This window comes from Rutilus rutilus (genome assembly GCF_951802725.1).
Source record: "Rutilus rutilus genome assembly, chromosome: 1".
NCBI classification, from domain to species: domain Eukaryota; kingdom Metazoa; phylum Chordata; class Actinopteri; order Cypriniformes; family Leuciscidae; genus Rutilus; species Rutilus rutilus.
Genome location: NC_140209.1, coordinates 55,854,565 through 55,870,146, shown reverse-complemented (window position 1 = coordinate 55,870,146; position 15,582 = coordinate 55,854,565). Strand labels below are relative to the sequence as shown.

The 15,582-nt window shown below is 38.3% G+C and overlaps 1 protein-coding gene and 2 long non-coding RNA genes across 3 annotated transcripts in view; 2 read left to right on the top strand and 1 right to left on the bottom strand.

The window, feature by feature from the left end:
- LOC311290028 (immunoglobulin lambda-1 light chain-like) overlaps positions 1 to 15,582 on the bottom strand; it is a 48,879-nt gene continuing 33,297 nt past the window's right edge. Inside the window, exon 4 of the mRNA XM_084408315.1 lies at positions 1 to 381. Within this exon, the coding sequence (XP_084264441.1) occupies positions 56 to 381 (326 nt within the window). The 3' untranslated portion in view covers positions 1 to 55. The remainder of the gene's footprint in view (positions 382 to 15,582) is intronic.
- Positions 4,932 to 7,055, top strand: LOC311290071. Its single transcript, XR_014627303.1, has 2 exons — positions 4,932 to 5,102; positions 6,754 to 7,055. It is a non-coding gene; the product is annotated as an uncharacterized lncRNA (long non-coding RNA).
- LOC311290063 lies at positions 8,706 to 10,798 on the top strand. The gene is made up of 3 exons (XR_014627299.1): positions 8,706 to 8,749; positions 9,198 to 9,308; positions 9,870 to 10,798. It is a non-coding gene; the product is annotated as an uncharacterized lncRNA (long non-coding RNA).

Genomic DNA, 15,582 nt, shown 5'->3' with positions numbered 1-15,582 from the left:
AGATATTATCACTCGCTATCATAATCCCTCAAACAACACATCAGATCCTCTGAGTTTAGTCGCTGCAGTCAGATTTCTTGATGCTTGTGCTGGTGATTTTTGAGGCAACAGACGCTTCACATGTCAGATCTTGGTCTTTGTCCCACTCTGAGCTCTCAATGGTTAAATAACTGCTCATCTTGAATTTCTGATCAGGCTGCTGTTCAGCAGAGCCGGTGAAGACGCCTGTAGTGACAGAGTTCCCGTTCACAAGCCAGCGCACATCAGCAAAAGCCACAGACATGTGATTGATCAGACACACCAGAGTGACTTTACTGGAGCTGATCAGATCTTCTCTGGATGGACGGAGGATGTTCAGCACAGGAGGAGCAACATCAGCATCTGCATCAGCATCAACACAAACCACCATTAACATGAACAAACATCTGCATCAGCATCAACACAAACCACCATTAACATGGACAAACATCTGCATCAGCATCAACACAAACCACCATTAACATGAACAAACATCTGCATCAGCATCAACACAAATCACCATTAACATGGACAAACATCTGCATCAGCATCAACACAAATCATCATTAACATGGACAAACATCTGCACCAGCATCAACACAAATCACCATTAACATGGACAAACATCTGCATCAGCATCAACACAAATCACCATTAACATGGACAAACATCTGCATCAGCATCAACACAAATCACCATTAACATGGACAAACATCTGCATCTCAGACACACATCTGACATATTGAACTCTGACTACATTTAAACTTCGAAAATTTCACACAACATGTCAAATTATTTAATAAATAAATCATTTCATAATTATATATGTTTAAAACATGCATCTCAATGTCTTTATTGACTTGCAACACAAAAGTCAAATAGTGCATGTATGTGGTTTGTTGGATTGTTATTTTCAAGATTTTAGGTTGAAATATACATGAATTTATATGGCAAAGTGTATATTTTAGATGCTGACACTATATTTTCTACCATTTTTAATAATCTTCGTGCCTTCACAAGCTCATTTTCAACTGTGAAATTTTCACAGCGTGACATAAAGGTACAAATTGAGTAATACACTAGTTCATAAAAGCTTCTTGTATAATAATTATTTAAAAAACATTTAGCAAAACAGTTTTAGAGGTAATACAGCACGTCACACCGCAGGTCAACTTCTCATGTGTTGTTTCACAGATACTGTACATAATTAGTTCAATTAGGATTTTTAAAAATAGGCTACATCAAATTAAACACAAAGAAAATGCTTGTCCTTAAACCACAACATGAAAAAGCATGTTCTATAATACTAATTATTATTATTATTATTATTATTAATTGAATAAAAAATACACCCAGATAAAACCACAGATAAAGTTAAAGCTGCAGTGAAAGTCTTGTCAGTGTATTTCAGGACTGTTTACTGGAGGCGCTTGATAAAACTGTCTCTGACTGAATTCACACACGTAACTAAATTTACTACAATAATGAGTTTATATTTCTATAATGAAGTTTAGACTTAATACAGTGAAAAGGTTAAAAAAAAAAATGAAAATACAGTGTAAAGATCACTTACCAGTCACAATGAGTTTTGTTCCTTGTCCGAATACCACAGTGACACATTTCATATGTTCAGTCGTACAAAAACCAGAAACGTCATCAACAACTGACAAACAACAAAACTCCCGTCTGTCGCTGTTGGTTTCACTGCTTTCAGGTAAGTTTAGTCAACAAAATCTCACAAATAATACACACAAACGTCCCTGACACATTTCTTACGTGTAATTGACACGCTTCTGTTGAATATTTACTTTAAAGAAATGGTTTTGTGTCTTTGAAAAAGTCCGTTAGCATCTAAGCTAACCGGTTTCAGAAGAGAACGTTAGGCCTAAGTTACGTTAAGTTAAGGTCTTATTTATTAAAGTTTGGGTTTTTAAACACATATTTAGTGTAGATAACAGTTTTTTTATAGTTTTGCTGGTAATTTGTCAATGGGTGATTGGAAGTAAGCTAATTTATTTAACCTAAAAGAATGCACTGTATTGTTAACTTAATCAGTGACGTCACTTACCAATATTGCTAAAATGTGATTTCACAATAGCGAGAGAGAAAAAAAAATCCTCTACAACAAGGGGTGAGTTATTGTTTAATCATGATAATAATTCCATATGCATTTATTTCACAATATAGGCCTATTACCTTAAGATTTGTATATTTATCTTTTCTGCATTTCACCTTTGTTCTTGCTTGGTTCCTTTTATTAAACCAATCCCATGTAATATTGTTGGCTCTGTGACAAATAGCTTGTTACGTTCCTAGATCATCATGCTGTGATGGCCTGCTGCACCCCCTGTCCAAGAAAATCTCCACGCCTATGAACCATATGACTATAAGCAAAACCACCTCAAACATACAGTGCACTGTTCAAAGGTTTGGGGTCTGTAAGATTTATGCTTTTGAAATAAGTCTCACATTTTAAAATCATTAACCCCAGGTTTTTTCAGTGAGATTGTCCTTGAGAAGCCTGTAGGCTAAATAATCAGCTAAATAATAGGCGACTAATAAAGTATTATAATGGTCATAGATATAATTATAATTCATTTAACTATTATGATAACATGATATCCTGATCATTAGTATATTTTATTTTATTTCTTTAGGTCTATTTTGAATTATGTTGGCCAGTGAGACTGACACCATACTGTCCAACTCAAAGGTATTTACAGTGAGGAAAATAAGTATTTGAACACCCTGCTATTTTGCAAGTTCTCCCACTTAGAAATCATGGAGGGGTCTGAAATTGTCATCGTAGGTGCATGTCCACTGTGAGAGACATAATCTACAAAAAAAAAATCCAGAAATCACAATGTATGATTTTTTTAACTATTTATTTGTATGATACAGCTGCAAATAAGTATTTGAACACCTGAGAAAATCAATGTTAATATTTGGTACAGTAGCCTTTGTTTGCAATTACAGAGGTCAAACGTTTCCTGTAGTTTTTCACCAGGTTTGCACACACTGCAGGAGGGATTTTGGCCCACTCCTCCACACAGATCTTCTCTAGATCAGTCAGGTTTCTGGGCTGTCGCTGAGAAACACGGAGTTTGAGCTCCCTCCAAAGATTCTCTATTGGGTTTAGGTCTGGAGACTGGCTAGGCCACGCCAGAACCTTGATATGCTTCTTACAGAGCCACTCCTTGGTTATCCTGGCTGTGTGCTTCGGGTCATTGTCATGTTGGAAGACCCAGCCTCGACCCATCTTCAATGCTCTAACTGAGTGAAGGAGGTTGTTCCCCAAAATCTCGCAATACATGGCCCCGGTCATCCTCTCCTTAATACAGTGCAGTCGCCCTGTCCCATGTGCAGAAAAACACCCCCAAAGCATGATGCTACCACCCCCATGCTTCACAGTAGGGATGGTGTTCTTGGGATGGTACTCATCATTCTTCTTCCTCCAAACACGTTTAGTGGAATTATGACCAAAAAGTTATATTTTGGTCTCATCTGACCACGTGACTTTCTCCCATGACTCCTCTGGATCATCCAAATGGTCATTGGCAAACTTAAGACGGGCCTTGACATGTGCTGGTTTAAGCAGGGGAACCTTCCGTGCCATGCATGATTTCAAACCATGACGTCTTAGAGTATTACCAACAGTAACCTTGGAAACGGTGGTCCCAGCTCTTTTCAGGTCATTGACCAGCTCCTCCCGTGTAGTTCTGGGCTGATTTCTCACCTTTCTTAGGATCATTGAGACCCCACGAGGTGAGATCTTGCATGGAGCCCCAGTCCGAGGGAGATTGACAGTCATGTTTAGCTTCTTCCATTTTCTAATGATTGCTCCAACAGTGGACCTTTTTTCACCAACCCAGCTAACAGGGAACGTTCTCAGAACATTGGCTAACGTTCTCTGAAAGTTCTCTAAAAGTTATCAAAAACGTTCTTGTTGTAACGTTATTATAACGTTGTGCCAACGTTATATGTCATTGATAAACGTTCTAAAAACGTTAGCATTAAAACGTTATTCTTACATTGTTAGTGGAACGTTTTAAAAACGTTATTGTTAAAATATATATTAAGATAAAAGTTCTCTTAAAGTTACCAAAGTAACGTTGTGCCAACATGTCATTGATAAACGTTTTAAAAAACATTATTATGTTAAAAAATATATATTAGTCATTACAAATTAGTTATACAGCTTTTTATTCTGCAAATCAACTTCAGAAACATATCATTTGTAAATCCAGTGACACAACTAATGACACAATGCACTGACATTATTTAACTATTTCATTTAAATATTTTTTTTATGGTCAGAATAAAAAATCCCAGAATATAAAATAATTATGTTCAGGAAAATAGCAGTATTCATTTAAGTTGAGTGCATTTTGCTTGTTGTATGAATTAGACACTTTTATCACAATGCTGATTAACTTAGATAAAAGTTCTCTCAAAGTTACCAAAGTAACGTTGTGCCAACATGTCATTGATAAACGTTCTAAAAACGTTAGTATCAAAACGTTATTCTTACTTGTTAGTGGAACGTTTTAAAAACGTTACTAAATTAAAACAAATAAACAACTTCAGAAACATAATTTGTATATACATTGACACAATGCACTGAAATTTTTTTGGGGGGTTAAAATATTTTTTCAAATATTATTATTAGTTTAGAAAAAAATCCCAGATATAAAATAATTATCGATTCAACAGGAAATAATTCAAAAAGTACAGTCAATTATAAATTTGGTTTTACCTCTAAAAAAAATAAAGTATAAAGTCGGCAACACCTAAGCTCCAAAATTATCAAAAATATTTATTATCAATACAACTATCCAATAGCGGTAACGTTTCGAGCACGCAGGCTCTTCATCATACAAAAAAATAAAATAAACTTTTGCAATTACAGTCAAAGAGAAAACAGGGAATGTGTTATGATAGACTGTAGTTTTATCTGATCATTCCCCACGTCCGAACGACCTATTACCTAAGATGGGCGTGGTTTTGCAGCGCACGGCACGACCCGTCAATCAAACACAGCGTCAGCGGGACAAGATGTCGGACAAGGAGACGACAGCTTTTAGGTAAGTTGAATTTTGCGTGTTGTATGAATCAAATACTTGTATCAGTGCTAATTAACTTAGTTTTGCAGCAGTTGCTACTGTTTTAATAAAGTTGACTAGATCAACAGTTTGCATGAACTGTCTTGAGTAACGTAAACTGCTCCCCTCAGTCCACAGAGCAGTTAACAACACTACACAAATATGTAGTTAAAACTGAAGAATAAACGCGAAATTACATTGATGTCTTTATTTAGATTCACCTTTTCCAGTGTCCTTGTTCGCCTTTTCAATATAGCTAAACTGATTTTAATTTGAACGCGTTCTTGAGATTCAAAAGTTAATCGGCTAACGTTAGCTCAATTAAGTTAGCTTAGCTATGGTCCGGGTATTTCCCCCTCCAGTTATCTGTTTCATGTGTCAAGTTCGTCATCTGAAATCTGTAACTTATTTGTAATTTTATCGTGTAAGTTGTCCACTGTGTTTGCAGTTTTACAGGTTATAACAAGCTCCTATGTGACATTTAAAAAGGAAGGATATCCCCAGGCTCCTCTTAAATTTGATATTTGGATCGAGCACTTGACAACAGTAATGGACCCTTTTCACAGACTGTAATTAACGTTACGCGTTTTAACAACCATCAGTATTGTAAATTTTGCTAATTTATAATATACAGTGTATGGAAGGCCATATTTTCAATTCCTCCAGGCAGCTATTTTTATTTATTTTTTGCTCAAATTGCGTTAAAATTTGTATTTTTGGCTTGGTGCAGCAGTTGTAGGCGCGAATTTCTATGGTAACCGGCGCCTCTGGCGTTGCAGTGATGCAGAGCCGTTGAAAGAGAGTTGCGCACAACTTTGATCTTGTGGTCACATGGTTCATGTAGCTCTCAAAAGAGAGCCTAAGTCCCCCCCCCCCCCCCCCCCCCCCCTTTCGGTGGAATACCATGGGACCTTAATTTGGAAAAATATTGTATGGTAGCCAATGGCGAGAGACAACCACTGATCTATAGATCAGTGGAGACAACAAATTATATTCACAGCAATTTTTGCTAAATATTAACGCATAATATGCATTGATTACTACGAGGACCACATTAACTGGGGCATTTTATTCTGGGGAGTGATGGAGAGACAACATTAATGTTTTTCTTGAGTTTAACCCTTGTGTTTTCCTATATGATAATTGGGTCACACTCAAGTGACCAAACACCTTAAGTGTACCTTTTCATCAATTCAATAAATGTACTATATTTTAGTTCAATAATTATTTAATATTTTAATCTTTTTGTTGCTTAATAATATTTGTGCAATAATTATGATCCATTAATGACCTTTTAAAATATTTTTGATTTAAGCAAAGTTATCATTAGATTGCAGTTTTGGGATGTGGCACGGTTCATTAATGCAATTTAAACTTTAAGAGTGCATTAAAATAGAAACAATTCAAAGTCCTTGAGCATGAAAAGCAATATAAGCTCTGGGCTTAGGGACAAGAGCAGAGAGCTAGTCTCGTATCTTCATGTGTTCTCCCAATATTCCAAAGCAGATTAAACTTTTTGTAAATTGTCAGAAAATTTAATTAGATATTGTGCATGAGCAAGTACAGCATCCCAGTGCTTTTATACTAATCTCACCACACTTTAATACAACACTGTTTTATTTTCTCCCTGCAGTATCTCCGGAGATCCTCTCAGGGTCCAGTCCAGTCCAGTCCGATGTGCCGGAAGTGGAAGCTGATGTGATTGTGGATAATGTCATTTAAAATGTTTTTTTTTTTTTTTTAGCTTGCTGATAGGTTAGGGTTAGGTAAAGAGGTTGTTTTAGTTTTGTTTCATGTTTCATTATTTTGAAGTTTAATCAGTTTGTTCTATGTTAGTCCAGGTTTATTTTCATGTTAATTTCATATTTCAATTTAACCCAAGTCGGTTTCAATTGTATCTGTATCTTGAAATAAACTACACTTTGGTTCACTTCAGCCCGTCTTCAGTGGACTACATTACACATATTATAGACATGATTCATGGGTCTTTTTGATTTTTAATTATCTTTCTAGATCTTTTGTCTTAATTTTTAAATTTGAAAGCTCTTAATAAGGTGCTTTTATAAAATGATTGTCATATATACATTATTTGCAAAAACATTGAGAATGTTTAAACAAGTGAATGGAATGTTTTAAGAACGTTTTTCATAATCTTAGAAAAACATTAAGAAAACGTTTATATAACGGGAGAATTGAACGTTCTAATAACGTTTGAATAACGTTCTTATAACCAAGCAAGAGCATTAATACAACGTTTATATAACAGGAGAATTGAACGTTCTAATAACGTTTTGAATAACGTTCTTATAACTAAGAAATAACGTTAATACAACGTCCAAAAAACTGGACGCTTTGAACGTTCCTAGAACATTCAGAAATAACGTTTTTATAACTTAATGGGAACGTTATGGAAACGTTCTTATAACCTAAGAATTGAATGTTCCAATAACGTTTGAACAACGTTCTTATAACCAAGCAAGGACGTTAATACAACGTTTATATAACAGGAGAATAGAACGTTCTAATAACGTTTGAATAACGTTCTTATAACCAAGCAAGGACGTTAATACAACGTTTATATAACGGGAGAATTGAACGTTCTAATAACGTTTGAATAACGTTCTTATAACCAAGCAAGGACGTTAATACAACGTTTATATAACAGGAGAATAGAACGTTCTAATAACGTTTTGAATAACGTTCTTATAACTAAGAAATAACGTTAATACAACGTCTAAAAAACTGGACGCTTTGAACGTTTCTAGAACATTCAGAAATAACGTTTTTATAACTTAATGGGAACGTTACGGAAACGTTCTTATAACCTAAAATTGTTAGCTGGGAAGCTGCTTGGCAAATTCCCCGTAGCCCTTTCCAGCCTTGTGGAGGTGTACAATTTTGTCTCTAGTGTCTTTGGACAGCTCTTTGGTCTTGGCCATGTTAGTAGTTGGATTCTTACTGATTGTATGGGGTGGACAGGTGTCTTTATGCAGCTAACGACCTCAAACAGGTGCATCTAATTTAGGATAATAAATGGAGTGGAGGTGGACATTTTAAAGGCAGACTAACAGGTCTTTGAGGGTCAGAATTCTAGATGATAGACAGGTGTTTAAATACTTATTTGCAGCTGTATCATACAAATAAATAGTTAAAAATCATATATTGTGATTTCTGGATTTTTTTTTTTTAGATTATGTCTCTCACAGTGGACATTCACCTACGATGACAATTTCAGACCCCTTCATGATTTCCAAGTGGGAGAACTTGCAAAATAGCAGGGTGTTCAAATACTTATTTTCCTCACTGTATGTATTTGTATGTTTTTTTTTTTATTGATCAATACTGAAATTCTTTGTACTTTTAAATGCTGAATGTGGTTCAGGGGGTCGACAACTTTAGGCAGTTATTTCTCACAGATATCTTGGGCAGCTGTGGCTCATACTCTTAGCCTTTAAAAATGTTTGAATTGATATCCCCAATGCAATATCAGGGGGTAAATATCATTAGAGTTCTTAAAGTTATGGCTTTGCTCTTGTTACCAGATGAGATATAATCCCTATTGTTTGGCCCTGTGATTCTTCAGGACAGGACAAGACCTTGATGCCATCCACAGTCAGTAGATGAAGAAGGTGAGTTTAGCTGAATTCAGTTCTCTTTCCCTTTCTTTTGAGCTTAAACGGACACGTGCACGCAAAATGCCCATCTTGGCGATTTTCCTCGTAAACAGTCTTGTGTTTTAAACAGAAAGAAAACGGATGCGTGTCATTTATATTAGGTCTGCGCATTCGTCTTAAAGGGACAGCAGCCTAACGTACCCGCAGCTGTTTGTGTCGCCAATGCTGATCAAACATCAAAAGAGAAAATGACTTGTAGCTTTAGCAAAGATACATTTAATTAATTTATAGTTATTTTATTTTTACAGTGAAGAGTCAGACTTATTTTACATTTTGATAATTCAATTTCTGTACCTGATGTTTTCAGATTTAACTGAAAAACATAATGCACTGCTTATTTCAACTGTGTTTTTCTTCTATTGTATTTATCAATGCTTGTTATCTATTGTAATTTTCTATGCAGGTTCACTCCTCTACAAAATCCCCCCAATAGAGGTTATGCGGAGTGCCCAGCGGTCGAACCGGAAAGAGGTCTAAGCATTTCCGCTTTTCACTTCCGTACACATCTGCAGCGGTAGGTGATCTCTGAGTTTACTGTTAATTTTCGCTTATTACACTAAAATTCTTATTTCTGTTTTAATTAAAATGTCACGAATGCAAAAATATCAGAAAAGGGAACATCCGAACAGCAGTTTTTGTTGTGTGCCGGTCTGCTCTATGTCGGGGAAAATGAGTAGTACAGAAGTACAAATAGGTTCTGTACTCATAAAGTGACGTCAACATCAGCAGTAGCATTCGCTGTCAGGCAAGTGTTATTTAAATAAACTCCTGATGTACTTATAAACTTTCCAATGCCTCGTTTAATGAGTACAGAACCTATTTGTACTACTGTAGAAGTTTGGGGCCATTCTGGGCATTATTAGTGCGGTAATTTACGAGATACAAACCTGGAGCCGTTAGCGCATGCACTAAACCATACGGCTGATATCTCTAAATAAACTCTAAATTTTTCAATATCGTGCAGCACTAATATTGAGCATATCTTAAAGTCAACCTGGAATGATAATTTGTGATACCAGATGAGATGTATGTATGATAGATTTTGAACTGTACTATTTTATTTTTTTAATTTCAGGTTTTCTGGGATCCCAGCGGAAGGCATCAAGGCATCAGACGTTGGCCTGGACAGATGTTCCTGTAAACTACACCGACCTTTGCTTTTGCATGGATGACTGATTATTACCATGTTCTGTGAGGGTATCATTATAGCAAAACTGAGCACCTGTGACAGTGGAATTTGTAGGTGTAAAGTCACAGAGATAAAAAATAATAATTTGATAGCAGTTTCAAACTTTTTTTCACTTTCTCTCTCATAAACAACACAGCAGTTACAGGTTTTCAAATTCTTCATTGGAGGTGGGACTTATACGTTATATGTAGAGCGAATTCGCAGGTCAGAGTTCACTAGACTTAAATATTATTTTCTCTGTTTTTTATTTGACTTCAGAGTTGAAAGTGGGTTTAAAGGGTACATAGGCTTAATGGGTATCCTTACCCCTATATAAAACATTCCTTTTTTGATTTGTAGTCTGAAATAATAAATAGTGCAATATAAATAAATGCAATGTAATGTTTTCAAATATATACATTTTTCTATACACATTGATGCTGAAATATCTGAATAAATACACGATATCAGCAGCGCTCGTGCTCTCATATCTCCTACAGCTTGTGACACACAATCCCACCTCACTCTTTTCATTTGCTCAGGATGAATATTAATGCCATTACAGGGCTTGAATTTTGGCGTGGGATTGTGTGTCCATGTAACGCGTTGTCTTTTTATTTTCTTGTTAAATTTGCAGATGGTGTTGGGAGTTTAAATGTTTTGAGCGGAGTGAAGATTGGCACATTCATGTATATTGTATATAAATGAATACTTTTTCAACTTTTTAGCCAAAGTTATAGGCTACAGTTTGCAAAAAGATAGTTTTAATTAAAATGTTTGTGCAGTTTTATTTATTGAAATATTTTCATGTTTGAAATATTAAATGTAAATTGCTGTTCCTGAATACATTTTGCTAACGCTGTTTTTAATGACTTATTTTAGGTTGATAATTAAACAATGAATCAACAAAAACATGGATTGTGTGCTGATTTATTTATTTAATACAAACTGAGTGATTTACTTATTAATGATAGTTTCTGTAAATTAAATTTATTGTAATAATATATTTATAGGATTCTTAAGTGTTTGAACAATAAACAATGTAGAATATGTTGTTTGTAGACCTATAATTTGTGTACAGGCATATCAGGATGTGTAGACGTTAGGAGAACGTTCCGAGAACCTTTCGGGAACGTTCTGGGAACCTTTCGGCAACGTTATGGGAACGTTCCCCTAACCTATAGGGAACGTTCTATTAACGTAAAGAAAACTTTACTGGCTAACCAATAGGGAACGTTCTTGGCAACGTTCCGGGAACGTTCCCCTAACCTATAGGGAACGTTCTATTAACGTAAAGAAAACTTTCCTGGCTAACCAATAGGGAACGTTCTTGGGAACATTCTGGGAACCAAAAACTAACGTTCCCAGAACGTTAAATTGTTAGCTGGGAAGCGTTTTAGAATGTCCCGTCGAGGGCAGTTGCTCTCCACTGACTGCGCTGATCAAAGCATGATGGGAAACGACTTGCTGACGACACAGCTTAATGCTCATTGGTTTAAACAACCGTGATGTATTGTTCTCTTTTAAAATGTTTGATTGTAAAACTCTAATATCATGTTCTCTTACGAGAGGTTCTCTCGTACTGCGTAAGTCTTACACTAGGGGAAAATCTCTTTTCCGCAAGATACTGAAGCCAAAAAATTATCCTTAATTTTGAAATAATGTAAAACGCGTTGCGGCAGCATGCAGACATAGGCAAGACGGCTTGCGCGCCTATTGGCTGCCCTGCGGCAACTGCAGCAGCCTATCGATAAGGCCCTATCGTGATGTCAGTACCAATGGGGACGATTCGCGCCCAATACAAGTTCAAGTTCAAGTTCAAGTTGAGCTTTATTGTCATTCCGCTACATGTGGGGACATACAGTGGAACGAAATGACGTGCCTCACAGGACCACGGTGCTACATAAATACAGACATACAACAATGAAGTAAAAAACACTGTAAACCTATACACAACTAACCTACTGACAGATTTAACTATAAGTATAATATATATATATATATATAAGTATTTACCCTATACAAACTAAAAGAATAAAGGATAATAAATACAAACTATACAAATGCTTCACATAAATATTTACCCTATACAAACTAAAGATAGAAGAAAATCACAAATACTGTACATGTGCAAATAGAGACATTTGAGTCAGCAGCTGGTTGGGGAACAGTGCGGGATGATTTGAAGTGCATGAGCATGTAAACATACATATATTGCTGAGTCTTTTGTGGGATTGTGTACCCGCAGCAGTGTGTGTAAAGTGTCCATAGTGCACATAGTGTAAAGTGTCCATAGTGTAAAGTGTCCTCTATGTGTCCACATAGTGTAAAGTGTCCATACAGTTTTTTCTTGGGTGTGGTAAGGTACGTCAATACGTCATGTCCCGCCGAAACGGGCGTGGCCTGGGGCTATAAATATAGCATCGAAAGGCTAGCTTACCGATTTTTCATCTCTTCAGCGGAGCTCACGCATCGCTGGATCCAGAGAGAAGAAGCCGCGGCGTGGATAAAGCCTTTCAGCGGGACGAGCACTGTATCTGGAGTCGCTGGCCGCGCCGCCTTCAGCCGCCGTTCCTGCTACGCTATCCGGCGTCATATCCTTTTCGCCGCCACGACTCACACTCCTTCACAAAAAGAGCAGAGCGTCTTTTTTAAGATGTCTCGTCCATCCTGTGGCTCGTGCCGAGCCCCACTCAGCGACGGGGACCGCCATATCATCTGCGTTTCCTGCCTGGGTGAAGGACATGCAGCTCTCGCGCTCGCCGACGGCGGATGCCCTCACTGCGAGCTAATGCCTATGGCGACTCTGAGGACTCGCCTGGCAACCTTCCACGAGTCTGCACTTCCCGCTGTGATGCCGCGCCGTAAGAAGCGGCATGCTCAGCGGGCCCCTGAGCCTCCTCCCACCGAGAGAAGCTCGCCGGTTCGCCCGCCAGCTTCGCCGTCTACTTCACTCGAGTCTCTCACTCCCGGACAGTGGCCGCCGTTGGCCGCCGCTTCCGCCGGAGATGACAAAGAAGAAGCGGCAGTTTTCGAGGAGGACAACTGCTCTATCCTGGCGTCAGGATGAAGAACTGGCAAAGTCTTGGAGCGCCCCTTTCTCAGCCAGGCTGCGCTCCTCTGCCTCAGCAGCATTCTCCGTGGTGGACGGTGCTAAGGACAGAGGATACCTCGCTCTTCCTCTGGTGGAGGAGGCAGTAGCAGCCCATCATTCTAGCCACTCTTCCTGGGCTCTCTGTGAGTCACTTATGATCATGTACTATATGAGCCCGGGCACTTGCCCTTGGGACTTTGGTGCTGGATCTTAGCATGCACGGCGTTTTACACTGTGTTCCCCTAGCGTAAGACTTACGCAGTACGAGAGAACCTCTCGTAAGAGAACGTACTCGGTTACTAACGTAACCTCGGTTCTCTCTAGAGTTAACGAGTACTGTGTATCTTGCCGTGCCTGCGCGCGCTCCGGTTCGCTCCGGCGATGAAAAACCGGTAAGCTAGCCTTTCGATGCTATATTTATAGCCCCAGGCCACGCCCGTTTCGGCGGGACGTGACGTATTGGGCGCGAAGCGTCCCCATTGGTACTGACGTCACAATAGGGCCTTATCGATAGGCTGCTGCAGTTGCCGCAGGGCAGCCAATAGGCGCGCAAGCCGTCTCGCCTATGTCTGCATGCTGCCGCAACGCGTTTTACATTATTTCAAAATTAAGGATAATTTTTTGGCTTCAGTATCTCGCAGAAAAGAGATTTTCCCCTAGCGTAAGACTTACGCAGTACTCGTTCCCTCTCTAGAGAGAACCGAGGTTACGTTAGTAACCGAGTACGTTTTATGTGTTTATGTTATGTGTGAATATTCCCAAACTATCTGACAGTGCGATCTCTTTGGGTTATGCAATTCAATTTTTATAAAAAAAAAAACACACACATTGGCTATGTCTGTATTAAAGAAAAAAAAATATTGATAAACGTATTTGGAATGGAATTAAATAACAAGTAGGCTACTTTGGGTGTCTTGTTCATTTTATTTATTTTCATATAAAAGCAACAGAACTTGAATTACATCCAGTTTATTAGCAACACTGTGCACGAGCGTGAATCCTGCGATATCCATCTTTGATCTCGCAGGTGTCAGATCCACTACGAGAAGAGAGATCTGTCCGGCTTGCCTGCGCTTTTTTCACTCCTCCTCTCACTGCAGCCGCCTACTCTCGCAAACATTTCAGGCGAGGCAAGGCGCATCTCAAACAAGCCTAACGTATCTCAAACCCCGTTGCACACCGGTGCACGCCGTTTCCAGGAAACATGGGCTGCGTTCGAAACCGCATACTTCCCTACTATTTAGTATGGGAAAAAGAGTAGGCGAGCAAAAAAGTATGTACGAATTCAAAAGAGTAAGCGAGAATTACCCGGGTGACGTACTAATTATCACGAGATTCGGACTTAAGTGCGTTCGAATATGCCTACTTTCCTACTATATAGTAGGCGAAAACAGTATGTGTACTGAGTTTCATATTATTACATGCAAGCGTGTTTGATTTATGGACCAAGTTTTCAGACACCATTCCAGGGGGCGCTGTCGAGCCTCCCTGCCACGCCCAGGTACCAGCTTCAGTCCGGCCCTGATGGCCGCAGGTTCTGACGTGTGTGCAAAATTTCAAGAGTTTTTGAGCATGTTAAGGGCCCCAAAAGTGGCAAAAAGGCAGAAAAATAAATAAATAATAATCCTTCCGGAAACAATAGGGCCTTCGCCCTTTCAGGGCTTGGGCCCTAATAAACGGAGCAAAAACAATAGGGTCCTCTCACCATCGGTGCTCGGGCCCTAATTATTTTGAAGTGTTGGTGCTTAATATAGCAATATATAGTGTAAATGATAAATCAATTTTGAGATTTGTGCTGGCTACTGTATACAGGCCACCAGGGCCCATACAGACTTTATCAAAGAATTTGCTGACTTTCTATCAGAGTTAGTACTGGTTGCAGATAAAGTCATAATTGTTGGTGATTTTAATATAAATGTAGATAATGAAAAAGATGCATTGGGATTGGCATTTAAAGACAATCTTAACTCTATTGGAGTTAGACAACGTGTCAGGACCTACTCATTGTCGTAATCATACCCTACATCTAATATTATCACATGGAATCAATGTTGATGCCATTGAAATTCTGCAGCAGAGCGATGACATCTCAGATCATTATCTGGTCTCGTGTAAACTTCATTTAGCCAAGGCTGCAAAGCCTACTCCGTGTTACAAATATGTTAGACTTATCACTTCTGCCACTAAAGATTGCTTTATTAATAATCTTCCTGATCAGTTTCATCATCTCAGCATCCCAGATAGCTTAGAAGAACTCAATATTGCGACAGAAACTTTTGACTCTATTTTCCAGCACTTTAGACACAGTTGCTCCGTTCAATTCAATTTAATTCAAATTTATTTGTATAGCGCTTTTCACAATACATATTGTTTCAAAGCAGCTTTACAGAAAGGGCATTTCAGAAATGTACAGAAAAATACAGTTAGTTAATCATGTATTAATTTAGGGCATAACATATCGCCGGCGTCGAGTCGTCTCTTCACAGGCTTCGAGTCGTCTCTGCACGGGTGTTGGGGCATCTGAAG